Genomic DNA, 21,055 nt, shown 5'->3' with positions numbered 1-21,055 from the left:
AAAAAGGAAAAAGCAGAAGGACGGGAGAAGGGCTTGGCCGGCTAAAGGACGCTAGAGAAAAGGATGCTGAGGGGAAGGTGACGGAGCGCCCCCTCAGAAGCCCTCCGCTTCAGACACGGAGAAATTTACCGAGGGCCGATGTCATGCCAGTCTAAAAGGGAGTAGAAGAAAGAAGTCAGGGCCCGGCTGTTTCGTAAGAACTTAGGGAGAGAGGAAGAAGAGTAGGTTTTTATATGCTGACTTTTCTCTACCACTTAAGGGAGACTCAAACCGGCTTACAATCACCTTCCCCTCCCCACAACACAACACCCTGTGAGGTAGGTGGGGCTCAGAGAGTGTGACTAGCCCAAGGTCACCCAGTTGGCTTTGTGTGTAGGAGTGGGTAAACAAATCCAGTTCACCAGATTATCCTCTCTGAGTGGGGAGTCAAACCTGATTCTCAGGAGTAGAGTCCACCGCTCCAAACCACTGCTCTTAAGCACTACACCACGCCTTGCATGCAGATTGCACTGCAGTGCGGCGTAGTGGTTAGAGTGCTGGGCTAGGAACTGGGAGACCCAGGTTCAAATCCCCACTCTGCCACGGAAGCTTGCTGGGTGACCTTGGACCAGGCACATATTCTCTGAGTAACCGACCTCACAGGGTTATTGTGAAGATAAAATGGAGGAGAGGAGGACGTAAGCTGCTTTGGGTCCTTATTGGGGAGGTGGGATTATAAATGAAGTAAATCGGGGTCCCCAACCTTTCTGAGCCTGTGGGCGCATCTGGAATTGTGACACGGCATGGTGGGCGCAGCAGCAAAACGGCTGCCACAAAATGGCTGCCACAGGAGGCAGAATGAGCCACAAAATGATTGCTGCAGTTTTACTTTAGTCACACAGCTTAGATCCTTGTGCTGTGGTAGAAGCTGCTGCCCAACAAAAAAATCTGTACAGCCAATCAAATTTCCAAGTCAGAAATCGGAAGCCTTGATGGGCAAAAGCCCCACCTGGCCCCACGCACTTCCTAAAAACACTTGGCGGCACCAGAAAAGGTGTCGGCAGGCATCTTGGCACCCACGGGTACCCACACCGGGGATCCTTGAAGTAAGTAAATAATCCCTGGAATCAGAAGGCCAAAAGCGCCCTGCTGGATCAGACCAGTGATTCCTCAAGCCCAGCATCCTGTTTTTCACATTTGTGGCCAACGAACGGGGCACAGAGACCAAGGCTTTCGCCTGATGCTGCCTTCCAGCACTTGCATGCAGAGGTGAAAGGCATCAGGGAGGCTGTGGAAAGCTGCTGCCGGCCGGAGTAGATGGAGTTCATCTGGATAATCCAGTAGTCTGACTCAGTAGAAGGTGGAATCATGTGCTCTGATGACAGAGGGCAATTCCCAGAACAGTGAGCACATGTTGTTGTTGGGCTTTTTTTTTTATATGCCAACTTTCACTACCACTTAACGAAGAATCAAACCAGCTTACAATCACCTTACCTTCCCCTCCCCACAACAGACACCCTGTGAGGTAGATGGGGCTGAGAGTGTGTGACTAGCCCAAGGTCACCCAGCTGGCTCCATGTGGAGGAGTGGGGAAACAAATCCAATTCACCCAGATTAGCCTCCGCCATTGATGTGGAGGAGTGGGGAATCAAATCCGGTTCTCCAGATTAGAATCCACTGCTCCAACCACCGCTCTTAACCACTACACCACGCTGGCAGCTTATAGAGCAGGGATGGGGAACCTCTGGCCCGGGGGCCGTATGCGGCCCCCAAGAACATTTTTTGTGGCCCTCGGGAGCTCTGGGGCCCTGCTGCAGAGGCACTGCCCTCCTCGAGGGTGTTCCTGGGGCCACGGCTTGCAGGGGTGCTGCGGCGCCCTTTGGACCTCCTCTTGCCGACTGTCGGTCGGCGAGAGGAGGGGGAGGGGGAGGGACGCTTCCCCCAAGGCTGCCCCCTACAGCCGTGGCATGCAGGAATGCTGCAGCACACTGTAAGCCCCTCTTGCCACCTGTCGGCTGTTGAGCGGCGGGGGGTGGGGAAGAGGCCCACGGCTCCAGGCAGCAGAGTATGCACTCGGGAGCTGATCGAGCTTCGAGGGGCCTTTTGTGGACTCGGGGGGAGGGCATGGACACTGGGGCCCAGTCGTGTGGGGCTGCGTGTGCCACCGTGTGTGTGGGGCGGGGGAGGCAGGGAGGCTGGGGACTGTTCGCTCAAGGTCAGCGTGAGCTGCTCTAGCCTCTCCCCCGCCCCCGCTGGGAGATCTACGCCTGGTATGGCCCCCGAATGATGTTATAAATGTGCAAATGGCCCTTGGCAGGAAAAAGGTTCCCCACCCCTGTTATAGGGGGTCAGAGCATCCAGCTACGGTCAGGGAATCCCAGATTCAAAACCTGCTCTGCCATGAAGTTCACCGGGTAACTTTGGGTCAGTCACCCTTTCAGTCCGGGCAGGAATTGTGTGAGGATGACAGAAGTTTGGGGAACCAGTTTGTTAACTGTGAGAACCCTGCAGGAAGGGTACAATAAAAAAAATGTCACAGTTCGTAAACTAGCAATGATTTGCAGGTCACGGGGTTGCTGAGGATTAATCCAGACACCACCGAGTGATGTATGCCTGCCACCCCCAGCACCTGGAAAACACCAGGGTGGGGCTGGCTCTCAGACTGGCTTCAAAATGCGCATCCCAAAGGCTCGATTTTTTAACACCTGATGAGTCGTAGCAGAATGTGTGAAACGACTTGACTTTAAAGGCATTCCAGTCTGAGGCAACCGGAAGAAGCCTGACCTTTGACATTTCACCTGCGATGAAATGGTGTAGGTTAAAAGGTGACCTTCAAAGGCCCTTTTTGAGCAGCCCAGTGGACACCATTTGTCCTTTGCACTGGGGGAGGCCACACAACGCATAGTTAAATTGTGGAACTCCCTGCCCCAGGATGTGGTAACGGCTGCCAGCTTGGAAGGCTTCAAGAGGAGAGTGGACATGTTCATGGAGGAGAGGGCTATTCTTGGCTACTAGTAAAACTGGTTACTAGTCATGATCCATACCTATTCTCTCCATGATCAGAGGAGCATGCCTATTGTATTAGGTGCTGTGGAACACAGGCAGGACAATGCTGCTGCAGTCGTCTTGTTTGTGGGCTTCCTAGAGGCACCTGGTTGGTCACTGTGTGAACAGACTGTTGGACTTGATGGACCTTGATCTGATCTAGCATGGCTTTTCTTATGTTCTTAATGGACCAAGAGTACCACGGTGGAGGTGCGCACCCATGTGGACCTCTCCCAGCCACAGCAACTCCGCCTCTATGTTTTTGTTGAGGCTCTAGAGCTCCCCACCACACCTGCACACACACCCCTGCCCTGAAGCATCCATAGCTGGCTCCACAGCTGGAGCCATCATGGTGTAGTGGTTAGGAGCAGTGGACTCTAATCTGGAGAACAGGGTTTGATTCCCCACTCCTCCACATGAACAGCGGACTCTAATCTGGTGAACTGGGCTGGTTTCCTCACTCCTCCACATGAAGCCAGCTGGATTGGGCTAGTCACAGTTCTTTCCGAACTCTCTCAGCCCCACCTACCTCACAGGGTGTCTGTTGTGAGGAGGGGAAGGGAAGGAGATTGTAAGTCAGTTTGATTCTCCTTAAAAGGTAGAGAAAATCAGCTTATAAAAACCAACTCTTCTTCTTTTTCCAGAGGGCAGGAGTAGAGTATCTGTTAGGATCCCAAGACCGGCTAAGGGATTGTCACTCTCAAACCCACTCTGTATGGTGTCAAAGGCTTCCTTTGAGGTGCCTTGTTAAGAGCCCCCAATCCTGAAGCCTGCCCTGCTTTAGACTCTGGGAGAAGGCCCCAAAATATGCCCTTTCCATGAATGAGCCGGTTCACTTCATTGATGTTTCATCCTCTGCCCCTCCTCCCCCTTGACTTTATTTTTATTATTTTGTATTTGTGGTTGTCTGGGTGTCGCTTTATTTCCTGGAAGCCGCTTTGGATATTTTTACAGCTAGCAAAAAAAAGCTGATTGATTAATTGATTCTTAAGTTATTTTCGTGCCGGGGAGGACTTACTGAGGCGCACGCCAGGATGCCAAAAAAGCCAACTTTCTGCACGAGGTTCTGGACCGCCAGCTTAGCACGGGAGGCGAAGTCCTGCAAACAAGGAAAAACAGCCAGTTCAGTAACAAAGGAGGAAACCAGCTAGGCGTTACTGACCACCCTCTCCTTCCCCACTCTGTATTATGCCAGCAAGTTTAATTTAAAAAAGAGGGAGGGAAATACAGACAGAGAATTGACATACCGGTGAACCAGACATCCGGCATGCTGAATCAAGTTGGAATCGCGAACATTCACAGATGCTCATTTGCATCTGACCTGTTCCAAGTGTCGTGACACAGGTACCACTCATCACTCAAAAAATCAAACAAACCCCTCCCAGCATTCCCCCCCCCGCGCCACACCCCGGCACAAAAAAGCTAATTACTCGCAATTAGCCACTGGCAAAATATCTCAACATATTTTTTGTAAAGAAAGGGTTATGAGCCAGAGTTTCCACGAAGCCCTCTGCCCAGCACACACTTTCACCATTGTGATCGTCGAGGCTCCTACAAAAACACTAATGGCTCTTGCATGCCACAACTACTCTGCCCAGTTGTACATCACACGGCTGGCATACATAAAGCGTTGTCAAGTCACAGCCAATTTATGGAGACCCTGTAGGGTTTTCAAGGCAAGCGGCGTTCAGAGGTGGTTTGCCATTGCCTGCCTCCGCACAGCGACCCTGGACTTCCTTGGTGGTCTCTCATCCAAGTACTAAAAAGGGCCAACCCTGATAAGCTTCCGAGATCTGACTGGACTGGGATTTGTTGCTAGTGAAGAAGCCCCAGGTTCTCTTTAAGTTCCTAAACATCCAGTGGAAGCCATCCAGATTTGGGGGAGGTTCCCCTTTTTTTTACCATGAGGTCTAGAAACTTGTTTTCTTTCGCAAGATTAAAAAATAAACAAAAAATGCTGGTTTCTGGGAGGGAAAGTGACAATTTTTGGTGATGAACACTACTGCATTCTGAGTTCCACAGCATGGTCAAAATCAGATCACTAGGCAGTTATTTACACTGAGTCTCTTGTGGGTCAGAATTAAAGTTCCATAACATTTAATAAATAAGTCATAGATTTATAACCCTAACCCTCTTCACAAGGGCTGGTAACAATTTATAACACACAGTGTTATTCCAAAGAACGCTACAATAAAAGCTTTTATGACAAAAATATAGCTTGCATAATGCAAAATAAATCCATAACATACACACACAATAAGAAACACGGTATGAAAAGGAACCATTAATCCTGAACATTTTTACATCACCCCTGGAAGACACTCAGATTAATGTATTATATATTTGCATCCCCCATAGTGGGCCCCTTGGGGAAGACAAAGCACAAAAACGAGACATGAGCAATTAAATACATATTTTAATACACTTAAGCAGTAATTTTATACATTTCTAAATGTATAAACAATAATTATACTCCCTACCAACAAAACAGGGGAAGAGTTCTGCTAAGAGGAGCAATTAGCTTTGCCCTCGTGGAATCAATTTTAATTTCCAGAAAGTGTGGAAAGAGCTGGCCTGGTGGGCTTCCCTGGGGAGGGATTTCTTAAAGAGGGGGGCACTGGGGAGAACGCCCTGCAACTCATCCCTGCCTACTGGACCTCAAGACAAAAAAAGGGGATTCAGAACAGGGCTTCTTCTGAAGCTATCCCTAGTGTACAGGGAGACTGAACAAGGGTGAGATCCTCTCTTAGGTAACCTAGGCCCACTCTGAACTGTGCCCCTCAATGAAATGGGAGCCACTTCTGTCGCCTCAGCGTTGGTGAAGTGGGCTCCTTTCGGCTCCCTCTCATGAACAGGTGGCCACATTTTGCACTAAGCTAAAGTTTCTAGACGGTCTTGGAAAGGCAGCTCCAAGTAAAACATGCTACGGCAGTCCAGCTGGGAGGTTCTCATGGCATTGACCAGTCCAGGAGTGATGCTCCAGCTTTTGGACCACAGCTGCCACCTGGGCATCCAGAAGCAATACTGGATTCCAACAGTTATCTCCAAGATACACGCCTGATCCTTCAAGGAGTGTGATCCTTTGAGGAGTGTGAACCTGATCCTTTGAGGAGTGTGAACCTCAAAACTGAAGAAAGTTCCACAGCTGAGAAGCAACCACCTAGGTGTTTTAATGGGATGCCTTGGTGGTACATATGGAGGGCAACTCTTGATTGAGCCTGGAGATTTACAGTGCCTACAGCCTGTAGCTCATGGATAACTGGGATAAGAATCCAGACTCAGACTGGGGGAATTCTGTTGCTATAACAGATACAATGGGACTGTGGCCTTAAACCTTAGCAGAACCTGGATGTTACCTGCAACGCGGGCCCTCTTTTATATTTCTCCAACTATTAATATTTAAATATATAATTTATCTATCATTTCTATGTAGATACCCAGATCTATCACCCCTTCCTCTGACTCCATCTTTCTTCTTACATCTCCAATAGATGACTGGACTGCTACTGCTATTGCTTAGGCTGCTATTGCTTAGGCTGCTATTGCTTAGGCTGTGAACCACTGGGGTGCTGTGTGACGCAACAGCCAAAAAACAAACAAACAACAACCCTAAAATTGAAGTAGGGGATTTAGAAGTCAGAAACTTGGCTTGACACAGTTGGTGTTTCTATTAAACTTCATGCTTGGGAATCTTTGTGGCAACAACCTGAATGATATAAAATCAGAGTTCTGAATTCCTCACATACACCCCCCAATTAAATTCCCAATAAATTTTGTATCACTGAAACAGAAACAGCTGAACCATCAGATGTGCTATTGCTGAAATTCCCAAACATGGCTACTTTAAGCTGTCATTTTAGCAAATGATGCTGTAGAAGCCACAAGATTCAGCCACCTTACAAATTTCTTCCGTTATACGATAGATAGATAGATAGATAGATAGATAGATAGATAGATAGATAGATAGATAGATAGATAGATAGATAGATAGAGAGACAGACAGACAGACAGACAGACAGAGATAATTTCCATGTGCTTATATTTTAGAAATGTTAATTCTACTACATGCTAGACAGAAATTCAACAACAGACATGGAATATGAATTTGTCATTTCACAAGATGTAGAACTGTTAAAGGGAATGATGACTTAAAAATGCAATTATTCAAACTTTGAGAAATGACTGGCCAAGTTCAGTGGCAAAGCTTTATGTTTAAAACCGATAAAAGCACAAGAGAGACGCAAGAGAGACTCAACATAACCCAGTTATGAAGAATGGTCTCCAAGTTTGCAGTCTTGGGTGAGAAAGCCACTTTTCAAGACTTCCACTAAACCCAAACAGACTATTTGAAATGACTTAGGATGGCCACATTTCATTTATAACGTATCTTCAAATTTTAAATTTGATTTTCTTTAAAAACCATCAATACACCTCTTTCTTCTTGCAGTATAAAATATAACTACTACATAAAGAAGTAACTGAGGCTATGAAAATAGTTACGCAAAGAATTTAAGCTCAGCATTTAAAATATATTGAAAAACATTTTACTTTTACTTTTATGATATTGCAGCACAGTATTTTTCCTTCTTTTGGAAGTATTGCTCGGAGTAACAGAAAAAGTCCAGATGATCCTTACTGATATAGGGTACACAGCTTAGCTCCAGAGGACAAATAGGCAAATTTCTCCAGTGTTTTCCTGAATCCCAAAATCATTTGGCAGAAACAAAATATATATGAGAATGTAATTTAATGTATACTAATTTCAGCAAGTTTTTATTTTTAAAAAAATGAGGATCAGACTACTTTTAGATTTCTTAAAAGTAATTGAGTGAACTTTTTTAGAGAAAACCTCCTACGCAGACTGCATTTAACATTGATTTTTGCCCCAAATACAGAACTTCAAAATATTAAAAAATGGATCATCTCCAAATCAGAGAAAAATAATTCATTGTAAATAAAATGCTTTACGCTTTGAAAGAAACAGAAAAATCAGAAATAGATCTCTTAAGAAGAGAAGATTCTTGACTTGAGGTTAAATAATATAACTCAAAGCTACTGATAAGTTTATTTTTATTATTAAAATGCAAGATTAACAGTAAAACAACTGCCAAATGTTACAAGTAAATCCAAAATGAGCTAAGCTTGATAACCAAATGCAAGCCCATGTGTGTCAACTTGGATGAAAAAATATTCATAACAACTTAAAAAAAAACTCAATCAAATTTGCAAAATGAGTAAGATTTCAGGTTTATCATCGGGATACCACTCGCCTGAAAACACTTGAAAGAATTTTGATAGGTCTACTAAAAATAGTATATTGAAAACGTTTTTTCTTAACTTCCAATGGAGTAAAGTCCTGGAACAAAGAGAATTTAGTTTGATCCAACACAGTCACTCTGACTTCTCTAGATGCTGATAAGGAATAATACTTGCATTTACGGAAAAGATTTTCACCATTTTATGTATGAGTGGAACCATTTATTTTTATATTACACGTTTATATTAATGGTTTTAATGGCTGGATTGTGTCAGCTACAGCAAGGAAAGGAAAGTTTTGTTTTTAAAAACTCACAAGGAATTGTGAAAATGGACAGAACAAGTAAAAAGTTTTACCTTTTAAAGAATTAGTTGTGTTAACCACAGTATTTTAAAAAACCAGCTGTAGAAAACAGGTTAATTCATTTCAGGCAAACTTTGAGTAAGAAATATTTGTTGTGCAATGGGTCTCCCTGGCTAAAAGTTTGAGATGTGGGTGGATATGTATATGTGATATTACTACTATATGCTCGCAAAACAGTCTGTTTTACCAGGTACTGCCTCTTTCTTCTGTTGCTGGTCCTACTAAATCACTCTCTCTATTTTACCTTTGGGGCAGATTCCGTAGAAGCTTTGAGTGTTCGCAAGCACTCAGGTATTATTGCTTCTGTCCTCCTAAAAACCTGCCTCTCCAGTCAATTAAAAAGGATGCTGTTCCAAGTACAACCAGATCAGTGCAAGACTGAACATTCTAGGAACATAAGAAAAGCTCTGCTGGATCAGACCAAGGCCCATCAAGTCCAGCAGTCTGTTCACAAAGTGGCCACCCAGGTGCCTCTAGGAAGCCCACAAATAGATGACCGCAGCAGCATTGTCCTGCCTATGTTCCACAGCACCTAATATATTCGGCATGCTCCTCTGATCATGGAGAGAATAGGTATGCATCATGACTAGTATCCATTTTAACTATTAGCCATGAATACCCCTCTCCTCCATGAACATGTCTACTCCCCTCTTAAAGCCTTCCAAGTTGGCAGCCATCACCACACTGAAAATAGAAAGGATTCTGTTAGAGGACCTCCATATTCAGACAGTTGGTCACAACTCCACACAACTCCAGTTGGTGGGATGGCCACAACAGGGAGAGACGTTGGCCTCAGTGACTGGTGGCACTTCTGGGCTCTCCAGCTGGCCAAGAGGATTAGATGGACCCATATTCCTGATCCAACAAGGCTCCTCTTACGCGAGGGACAATTTCTACTTTTCTTATTTCTTATTTCTCACAGGGACTCAAGGCAGATTACACACAGTGAGTCAGTACAATCCACAAAATGGGACATTCAAGAAACTGCGCATTAGGATTGCAGCAGTCTGGAACCACCAGAAAAAAACCCAAAGCACAGCATAAGTACTGACATGACACATTAAGCGGTCATTAATGGGACATTCATGGCATTAATGGACCATGCATGCACACATGCTCTGGCAATGAACCTTGGTGTGAGACTGCAGGAGTGTTATATGTACGTTAGGGTACACCAGTCACTGTACGCGCCATGCGGATGGATAATGTAATAAACAAATCTAGGGGGACACACTCCGTCCGCCTGTGGCATTCAGCAGTGATCTGAAAGGCAGTTTTTGTCACCATGCAGCCACAATCAGGAGTTATTTAAAATATTTATATCCACACCATTCTCCTGAGTATCTCAGGTCCCAAGTTATTAAACTGACTTATCAGCGGAAGCAAAGATCTGGGGAAAGAGTAGGGGGCTTCCTCTGGTTTTCTAACAAATCTCCCAAGGGTTCAGTGAGATCCCATTTATGAAAGATTATTTGTACATATAATTTGTCCTCCCCCTTAACTATCCTAGGATTGGAGATCCAGAAATTAAGAGCATTTATAGATTGGCCCCCACAATCAAACCTAAAACTGGCATGAATGGAGAAAGGGATACCTAAAGTTGCTCTCCTTCAGCAGAAGCCTTATATGCCCAGCAGTAAAGACAGGCCTGCGGATTGGGGCCACAGCCATAATTTTTTAAATTATTATTTAAAGGAAGAGAAGTGAACAAGAAAAATATTTCCTTCTGCACAGAGATTTCATAAGCGGTTTCCCTACATTGTCTGTATTGCAATAGTAGATTTTAACATTCTATTTTTCAGTTCCTATTTTGCCAAACCGATTTCACAAGACACATGAATTATAGTAACATTTTAAATTTAATAAACCTGCAAAAACTCTTTGGTTGGGTTGTAAAAACCTACTTGTAGAGTACAGTTAAAAGCAAGTTTATAGGATATTAAAACTAAACATGCATGAGTGACAGTATTTTAAAAACGGACTGAATATCCTTTTGGCTTTCATACACTTTAATAACTTAGAATTCAATACGCTTCCTTGGCAAAAAAGGGCTCATGTAGTTAACATATAATAAAAAATTTGGAGAACACCATTGTTAAACTGAAAAGTCATAAAAAGATGGAGGATACGGAAAAGAAACACAAGGCGGCCCCCCACCCCAATGACAAATTAAAATTTTCTACAGTTTGGGGGGAAAAAAACTTCTGCTTCTAGATAGCCTGCTTTTAAAAGCATTTTTGGAACACTGCTTTTGAGAATTACTCCTATGCAAACAGGCTCAAGAAAGAGATGATGGACAATTCAGCCACATACCAAAGGAAAGGAAGAAAAAGCACCTTTTATTTTTCAGAAATCCTCATTTAGAAAAGGAACTGAAACTACTAAGGTGGTGTGTTTTTTTAACAGAAAAGTAAGTTTGCCCTAGCAGGGTTTTTTCCTTTTTGAATAAAATTCAAGTACCAGTTCTTAGCTAGCTTCCACACTTCGAGTACAACTTTTCTCCCCCCTCCCAGTTTTACCAATTTTACCTTATCAAAGACTCATATAGCAGTAGATGCCTTATCATAAATTCTAAGAAAAAGTTAAAAGAATAATGATTAAAAGTCAAGGTCAAATTGGTTCACCTTTGGGGACTCTTGCTTTCAATCAGCACTTTCCTCATGATCTTGAAATATGAATTAGTAAAAAAAAATAATGAGAAGTGCTGAAATTTTTAGTTTGAACAAATTCAGAAAAAGCAATTTCAGAATTTTTTTTTAGTTTGAACAAATTCAGAAAAAAAATTCAGTGCTGAAATTTTTAGTTTGAACAAATTCAGAAAAAGCACATAAGCAGGACTATAGGAGCAAAAAAATTACTGAACTTACTTGAGTCCTTAATTTTTTTCTAGAGTTTCAGCTCCCCCCACAAAAAAATGTTTTATAGTACAATCATCATGTAGCTCTGAATGTATTTTATTGAGGAAAATTTACTTTTAAAAAAAGCACAGCACCCCCCTCAAAGAGACCTTTCAAAGTTTCACTTCTCAGATGTTATGAACATGTAACTTCACAACAATTATCCCACTTTAAAAATACAAAGAGGTTAAAAAAAATAAAGATTTCACTCTGGGAAATATATTTGTCAAGTTCTCTAAAGGCTTTCATCAAATACAAGAAACCTGACATTTTTCAAGAAAAAATATATATCAAAATGTTGAAGCTACTTACAGGCAAAACATATTATCCCCCAAATTAAAGAATTTAGATTTTCTTCTCCGTTCTTCCTGGCTACTGTGATTCATTTTCTCTATTGTAACTATAATTTTTTTTTTGCACAGTGTTTCTATCAAAAGGATGACTGTTTCAGGCCTGGGAAAAAAGGTTTCCTGTCACCAAAGCTGTCCCGTACCAACCAGGAATAGTTAAATGATTAGTTATTACTTCATCAGATTAATCATCGAATCACAAAAAACTGCTGGGAATAACCATTAAAAAAATGAAAAAGGATGTCGGAATAAGCTCTGATTCACAAGTTCAGCGTTGCAAGCCTGTAGAAGCTTTGTTCCTAAGGGAGTCTGGAAAGAAAGAAAAAGGATTTAATAGGGCCTTTAAGTTTAAGTGAGCCAGCGTGGTGCAGTGGTTAGGAGCGGTGGACTCTAATCTGGAGAACCGGGTTTGATTCCCCACTCCTCCACATGAGTGGTGGACTCCAATCTGGTGAACCATGTTTGTTTCCCTACTCCTACACATGAAGCCAGCTGGCTGACCTTGGGCTAGTCACAGCTCTCTTAGAGCGCTCTCAGCCTCACCTACCTCACAGGGTGTCTGTTGTGGGGAGAGGAAGGGAAGGTGATTGTAAGCCGGTTTGATTCTCCTTAAAAAGGTAGAGAAAATAGGCATACAAAAACCAACTCTTCTTCTTCTTTAAACAGGCAACAGCTTAAACACAAGCCCTCATGTTTAAAACTTCCTCAGTAGTTTCTGGTTAGTATTTGGATGGGAGACCAAGGAAGTCCAGGGTTGCTACGCAGAGGCAGGCAGAGACAGCATTTCAACTGTACCTTTAAACTGATATTTGTACTGGATTTCAAGTTCGGTCAGCATCTTTGGGAGCTAACGTTTGGCTGAAAAATGGAAAACTGAATGAGGGATGCCTCAATGAGAAAAGTGCAAATGGCAAAAAAACTTTCCTAAAAAACAGGGGGGGCCCCATTTACTAATTTCCCCTTGCAATCCAGAAAGTTTTGGTCAACACATACTTTGGACACACAGCGAAACAACAGAGGCCCCCATATGACATGATCGGGCAGCCTAGAACAACTGCGTAGCCTAGAACAATGCATTCCTCAGACAAGAAGGTAATGCGCCTTATACATTCCCGGAAACTAGGAAGCGTAAAAGCTACCAGTCTTCTTTGTTTCAGAAGGTAGCCACGCTGGTCTGCAGTAGAACGGCTAGATTCTAGTCCAGTGGCACCTTAGGGACCAACAGATTTTCAGGGTATGAGCTTTAGAGTCAAAGCTCCCTTCGTCAGATACCAATGTTTTTTCTTCAGGCGAGGGGCCATGGCTCAGTGGTAGAGCCTCTGCTTGGAATGCAGAAGGTCCCAGGTTCAATCCCCGGCATCTCCAGTTAAAGGGACTAGGCAAGTAGGAGATGTTAAAGACCCCTGCCTGAGACCCTGGAGAGCCGCTGCTGGCCTAAGTAGACAATACTGACTGATGGGTCTGATTCAGTCTAAGGCAGCGTCATGTGTTCATGATCATCTGACAAGGGGAGCTTGACTCTTGAAAGCTCATACCCCCAAAATCTTGTTGGTCTCTAAGGTGCTGCTGGACTAGAATGTAGCTGGTCTTTGTGGCTCAAAGGGTCATCAAGTGGGAGACCTTCCACCCAGCCGTCAAGGTAATTTAGCTGGAGAGGCCAAGGATCAAATCACAGACCTACTTGCTAAGCACGTGGCCTGCGGACATCCAAATTTGGTTTCCAGCTGCAATTTTGTTTTGGACTCGCAACCTACAAGCGCCCCTGGTTATCACCTGCCCAGGTTGCGAAATATGCCCGCCATTCAAGGCAAGTCCATTCGCGTGAGCAAGAACAAGGGGAAGTTAAGACGGCAGCTTGTTAAAGGTTTCATCTATGTTTTAAAAAATGCACCCCACCCAACTTTATAAACAGAGCACAACTTTTTTTTTAAAAGAGACACAAAAAATACAAAGAGTATTCAAAGGATGCTCCTGGTATGAACTTGCACAAAAGCATCTATATACGTATGTATCTGTGCTTGGTGCCAAGATGGGGCAATGCTGAGTCCAGCCTCTGTTTGTGGCAGCTCATAATGAGTTATGGTATTTTATCTTCAGGCCGAGTAGATACTCTTTAGCCCCCTTGTCAGCCCATGGGGGCCATGAGTGCCACTCCCTGCCCCTGGAGAGGGAGGGAATGCCACTCTGCGATAAATAAAAGGTGTGTGTGTCCCACCTTCTAGAGTGGCTGATCTGGAGGTCCCAGGATCAAAGTCTTTTCAGTGAATTAATTGGTTAAGAAACCTTATCCGACATCAAACACTTCTGACACTTCATTACATTTTAAAGAGTGAACTGCCCCCTTTCAACAGCAGCAATTAACTATTTTGTGTTAGCACATACCTCAGCTATGGAACGGGCTGATGACTCAGGTTGTCTTTCTTGTCATTCTAAAGCTTACCAAAAATAATAATAACGTGACCCACATTTGACCATATATGACCAGTCAACGGCCTAACCGTTTTCTGACAGGAGAAGGAGGAGGAGGAGGGTTGGTTTTTTATATGCCAACTTTCTCTACCACTTAAGGAAGAATCAAACCAGCTTACAATCCCTTCCCCTCCACACAACAGACACCCTGTGAGGTAGGTGGGGCTGAGAGAGCTCTAAGAGACCTGTGACTAGCCCAAGGTCACCCAGCTGGCTTCATGTATAGGAGTGGGGAAACCAACCCGGTTCACCAGATTAGTGTCCACTGCTCACGTGGAGGAGTGGGGAATCAAACCCGGTTCTCCAGATCATTGCATCTCTCCAAACCACCGCTCTTAACCACTACACCTTGCTGGCTCTGGATGGCAGGTGGGAGAACAGGTTTCACTGCAACAGCTAAAAGAATATCCTGCTTGGAGAAAGGAAGAAATGCGAGCAGGTATGGATAGATTATTTCAGCAATACTATGCAGGGACTCAGAAAAGGACCAGAGAAGGAGAAAAGCAGCCAATCAGGCTATCCATCACAGCAAAGGAGACTCAAGGGATAAAAAGAAGAAGAATGAAAGTCACTGAACCCAAGGAAAGGATGGAGGTAGAAGTGCAAATTCGGAGACCAGAGGGCCATTCTAGCAAAAGAGTGATTTCCAAACGCTCCATAGTTTGCTGTTTCATTGGAAGGTCATTTTGAATGGATGTTTGGACCAACGAACTAGGGTTTAAAATATTGTCGAAGGCTGTCACGGTCAGAGTTCATTGGTTCTTGTAGGTTATCCGGGCTGTGTAACCGTGGTCTTGGAATTTTCTTTCCTGACGTTTCGCCAGCAACTGTGGCAGGCATCTTCAGAGTAGTAACACTGAAGGACAGCGAAACGTCAGGAAAGAAAATTCCAAGACCACGGTTACACAGCCCGGATAACCTACAAGAACCAATGAACTAGGGTTTGCTGGCACTGCTGCCCATGAGCCCAAAGATTCCCCCAACCCACCTAGTTTGTTCACATAGTGGTGAAACCAATTTTCCATAATAGTTGCACAGCGCCTGTGCCTCGGGCATACTGAACCAGCCTTAAAAATCCAGACATTGATGATACTGCACCTATTTTGCCCAAGTCATACAAAGCCGCTGGTGTGAACCAAATTTGAACCGTAGCCTCCAATTTCCTACTTGGCTAGCAGAATTGTGCTTTTTGGCCTCTGTGCTCAGCCCTTAACAGTCCTGCTCTTATATGTGGGAGCTGGCCGAGATGCTGAAAGATAATAAATCCTCAGCATCTGAAACTTACAAATGAACACTTTTCTAGGTCTTGATGTCATTAGCATTTTTAGGAGAGTTTTAAACCTGAAAAGGTTTGCACGATCTTGTTCTCTCCACTCCGGCCTAGAATTCACCACCTCAGGCTGTGAGGGAGGGGTGCTCAGTAGAATGGAATGTCCCCTTGTATGCCAATAAAGGTCTTGAACTGACTGGCCCCCCTATACACACGCACACACACAAAACCCCAAATATGAAAGCAGCATGCCAAAGAGAACCTTTCCCTGTGCCTAAGTGCTGAGGGTTGAGGCCATGGCTCATGGTAGAGCATCTGCTTGGCATGCCAAAGGTCCCAGGATCAATCCCCGGCATCTCCAGTTAAAGGGACGCAGGTGATGTGAAAAACCTCTACCTGAGACCCTGGAGAACTGCTGCTGGTCTGAGTAGACAATACTGACTTTGATAGACCAAGGGCCTGATTCAGTATAAGGCAGCTTCATGTGTTCATGAGACATCTAGTCTTTAACAAGGCAAGATTTTTTTAAGGTACACATAAAGCTGCCTTATAACCCTTGGTCCATCCAAGTCAATGTGCATGTGTGGGTGCTGTCAAGTCACAGCTGACTTATGGTGACCCTGTAGGGTTTTTCCAGGCAAGAGACGATTGGAGGTGGTTTGCCATTGTCTGCCTCCGTGTCATGAACCAGGGCCAGCCCTGCTTAACTTCTGAGATCTGACGCAGTAAGGCTAGCCCTGGGGCATCCAAGTCAATGCAGTCTACTCAAACTAGCAGCGGCTCTCCAAGGTCTCTAGCTGAAGTATTTAGCATCAGTTACTTCCAGATCCTTTAACTGGAGATGCCAGGGAATGAACCTGGGACCTTCCGCATGCCAAGCAGATGCTCTATCACTGAGCTACATGCCCTTGGAGCATCCCATCCCCTGCAACCAGAAGCAACAGAATCTAGAAATAGGTTTAGTACCTCATTTACTGTTTGTCAGCTAGGCTGGAAAATAAAAGAGCTGCAGGAAATCTGTGTTTGGACAATGTGCATTAAGAAGTCCTTGGATGAGTTCTGGAAGACCAGGAGGCAGTGCAAACTTCCTACAAACCTCAATTCACAAACTGGAACAACCATGGGAAGAGACGCTGCTCCCCCATACATAACCCTGCTCCCTTCTTTTCTTCCCTTTAACCTGGTGTAGCACTGTACCTGCCCTGACCTGAATAGCCAAGACTAGCCTCATCTCGTCCGATTTCGGAAGCTAATTAGGGTTGGCCCTGGCTACTATTTGGAAAGGGGGACCACCAAGTAATACCAGGGTCATGACATGGAGGCAGGCTATGGCAAACCCCCTCTGAATGTCTGTTGCCTTGAAACCCCTACAAGGTCGCCATAAGTCAGCTGTGACTTGATGGCAAAAAAACTCAACCATACCTGCACATATGGTAGCCTCAGTTAATGCTAAACAGGGTTTTCTAATTTGCTATAACCCTGACTGAGTTGCAGACTCCAGTTAGCATGAACCATGGTTCAGGGGTGCAAATCAAATGCTAGATTTAAAGCAAACAAGAGAAGAGCAAAGGCAGGAAATTGCACAGGAGAAGGGAGAGGATGTTCCCATCACTGATGTTCCGCAAACCATGGTCTGCAGAGACCAGGGTTTGGTCTGCACTAGCCCCTTGGTATGCTTGACAGATATGAACAGATTGAGGTGGAAAAACCTTTCTTAGAAGTGTGTAGGTTGAAAATCTTGGCCATTTATGATTAGAAGTCAGCCCTTATAATAAAACACGGAGCAAGAAGAATATGTTACCATGAAAAAAAGAAGCACAAAGGTAACAAAACATGGTCTGGGACCATTGTATCTGCGGGACCGTCTCTCCTGGTATGTCCCCCAGAGAGCATTGCACTTTGCACACACGAACCTGCTGGTTGGTCCCCAGCCTGATGAGTGTTCAGCTGTCCTCAACTAGGGCCGGGGCTTTTTTGGCCCTCCCCACAACCTGGTGGAACTCCCTCTCCGATGAGACCAGGGCACTGTGGGACTTGACGTAGTTATGCAGGGCTTGTAAGACTGAGATGTTCTGCCAGGCCTACGGTTGAGGGCAGCAATGGTTTTCCAACATAGCTGGCCTCCCTTCCTGTTCCCCTGCTGCTGTTTATTAGACCTTGAATAAGGGACCGGGACTGCTTACCGGGCCGGCCTTGGCCCCTGTGTGCTGTTAATTGACCAACATTTGCTTTAATCTAGAGACTGTTTGGTTTCAATTGGGACAATTTCGTATTTTCTTATTATGTTTTTATACTGTTTTATCTGTTGTGAGCCACCCTAAGCCCGGCTTCGGCCAGGAGAAGGGCGGGGTATAAGACTAAAAACAAATAAATAAATAAATTCCACGAATGCTTCCTCCACTGAATCAAGATCTCCAGGGTAGCTCCTTGGAAGCATCTCTACAAACGGCTCACTGAAAAGAGGGGCCTGATCCAAGGCCTTTGCAGCTCCTCAGGAGGCCACGTCCCAGCGACACTCAGAAGTAACACTGGCACTACAAAAGGGAATTTGTTCACTGCCATAAAGGTGAAAAGACAATCATGCTAGGAAAAGTGGAAAGCAGCAGGAAAAGAGGAAGATCCAACAAGAGATGAATTGACTCTATAAAGCAGTGGTTCCCAAACTTTTCGGGCCACCGCCCCCTTGGTTCCACAAACTCAACCCCAGCATCCCCTACCCTATCCTATAAAAAGCATTCAAAATAGGGGTTTGAATGACTCAATAAAGAAGATAACAACAATAAAATTTCAAAACAGTAACAATTAATTGCTCCTCTATTCGAAATCAAATTAAAACTTTTCAATTGAAATTTATTCAACAAAACTGATGAACTTGATCCAGTAGTACCAGCTCTTCAAAGTCTGTAAAAAATTCTGATAGTTTCCACCAAATTTGCCAGCATGGTGCCATACATAGCTTGATCTATTGTAAATTAGTGAACAATACAGTTGAAGGGGCCCACCTCTAGCGCCCCCCAGCGCCCCCCTGCCTCTTAGTGCCCCCCTAGGTAACCCCACTGCCCCCAAGGGATGGTACTGCCCACTTTGGGAACCACTACTATAAAGGAAGCCACGGCCCTCAATTTGCAAGATCTGGGCAAGGCTGTTAAGGGTAGGACGTTTTGGAAGACATTGATTCACAGGGTCGCCATAAGTCGGAAGCGACTTGACGGCACTTAACACACACACACACACACACACACACACACACAGCTGAAAAACATGCTCCCCCCCTTGAAGATTGGTGCTTCACCCCACCTGCAACTTGGGATGAGTCAAGTTAATTGACAGTGACAAATTTCACACACAAAAAAGAGAAACAATCAAAGGAAGCGTGGGTCCAAAAGGAAAGGGAAAGCGTTTAATCATTCTAGACTCTTTATCAAGCCCATCAGCAGATGTTGCCGCCTTATCTCCCATTTCCCAGCTCACCCCTGTTCAGGTCAGGTGACTCACTCAACGTTAATTCGTGGGCTTGCCTCCAAAGAGCTACTTTCGGTATGCCCAAGGGCTGGAGTGCACCCAGTGGGATTCTTGACCTGTTTTCTCACGCAACGTGGGGGTCACTGGGGAAGTGGAGGGGAGGTAGTTGTGAATTTCCTGCATTGTGCAGGGGGTTGGACTAGATGACCCTGGCGGTCCCTTCCAACTCTATGATTCTATGATGATAAACCCCCACCCCCGGAACGGTACGGCAAACTCCTTTGGCAACGCCCCCCCCCCGGGTTTCAAAAGCAGACTCCTCTGCAACAGCCCTGTGGGAGGACGCTGCTGATGAAACATGAGCTCAAAGCCCCACGGGTGGGTGGGATTAATTGCATGATTTTATAGCACACAGCCTTCACGTTTTAGGTTTCCCAAACTCCTATGCAAGTCAATGGGTTGGATCCGGCAATCCCCTTGTGTGATGATCATGGACCATCCCCGCAGCAGTCTCTTTTAACCCTGGCCCAGCTGATTCCTGAGATCACGGGAATCTCCCTCAGCCTCGGCCCCCCAACTAGGGTTGCCAACTCCAGGTTGGGAAATACCTGGAGATTTTGGGGGTGGGGCCTGAGGAGGGCGGGGTTTGGGGAGGGGAGGGACTCCATGGGATATAATGCCATAGTGTTCACCTTTCCATTTTCCCCAGCTGAACTGACATCTGTCACCTGGAGATCAGCTGTAATAGCAGGAGATCTCCAGCTACCACCTAGAGGTTGGCAACCCTACCCCCAACCCCCAATATAAGGTTAACACATCTACCTCACAGGGTTGTTGCAATTATAACATTTTGAAGCTGTCTGAGAACTTAAAAACAGTGTGTGTGCGTGCGTGTGTGCATACCATCAACACACAGTTGACTTATGGTGACCCTATAAGACTTTCAAGGCAAGAGACATTCGGAGGTGGTTTGCCACTGTCTGCCTCCATGTGGGCTGAGAGAGTTTGGAGAGAACTGTGACTGGCCCAAGGTCACCCAGCAAGCTTCATGTGGAGGAGAGAGGAATCGCACCCGGTTCTCTAGATTAGGTTTTGTCACTCTTAACCACTACACCATGCTGGGTCTCAAAAACATTACATATAAAAACTTTACATATGGTAAATATTATGAACAGGGTCAGGTGCAAGCAAAGAAATCTCAGATCCTACTCTCACTGCTAGCATAACTTTGCTAGGTGGTCTCCGGTAGGCCTCCTTCTGCCCCCCTTGTTATCCTTAAACTAGGGTTGCCAACCTCCAGGCGGGGCCTGGATCAGTTCCCCTGGAGAAAATGGCTGCTTTGGAGAGTGGACTCTACAGCATTATAAGCCGCTGAGGTCCCTCCCCCCAAAACCCCCCTCCCCTGGCTCCACCCCCGAATCTCCAGGAATTTCCCAACCTAGAGCTGGAAACCCTATGAACTTAGAGTGAGTCTCAGGCTTGCCTGCTTCTTCTCATCTCACAGCGGAAAAGGTGAATGGCGAAACTGGGGAACTGCGCTTGTTTGAACAAAGGATTTCTCCTGAGCCTGGGAGCTTAAACCCTCTTTTAAGAAAGGATTTAAATCTCCCAGGGTGAGGTTGTCACAAGATTCCCTGTGCCAGTTCCTGGTTGCTCTTAGCGGGGGGGGGGGAGGAGGGTATCGAGAAAATAAATGTCAGAATAAGCCCGAAAGTGGTGAGTTTTGTGTCTTAAAGAAGTGCACGCGGGACAGGCAAGAGAAGAAAAACTTTGCAAATCGGTTGAACAAATCGTAACCCAATGCCGCCTGGTAGTTATTCTTCCCCCCTTGCTTCATACTGGTCGACAGGTGCGTGAGAGTTAAACAGAACATACAACACCCGCTCGGGAACTTGGTGTTCTTTCTGATAGCTGGAGAAATCCAACAGGGGGGGGGGGAGGAGAGAAACGTTTACACATTCAT

General features: G+C 45.1%; 1 protein-coding gene across 1 annotated transcript in view; it reads right to left on the bottom strand.

The window, feature by feature from the left end:
• Positions 1–21,055, bottom strand: part of VMP1 (vacuole membrane protein 1) — a 117,049-nt gene that overhangs the window by 40,597 nt on the left and 55,397 nt on the right. The window contains exon 7 of the mRNA XM_056865141.1: positions 4,043–4,123. Coding sequence (XP_056721119.1) covers positions 4,043–4,123 — 81 coding nt within the window. The remainder of the gene's footprint in view (positions 1–4,042; positions 4,124–21,055) is intronic.

The sequence above is a fragment of the Euleptes europaea genome, chromosome 19, assembly GCF_029931775.1.
Source record: "Euleptes europaea isolate rEulEur1 chromosome 19, rEulEur1.hap1, whole genome shotgun sequence".
Taxonomy (NCBI): Eukaryota; Metazoa; Chordata; class Lepidosauria; order Squamata; family Sphaerodactylidae; genus Euleptes; species Euleptes europaea.
The sequence above is the reverse complement of the archived record's forward strand: the minus strand, read 5'-3'. Positions and strand labels throughout refer to the sequence as shown.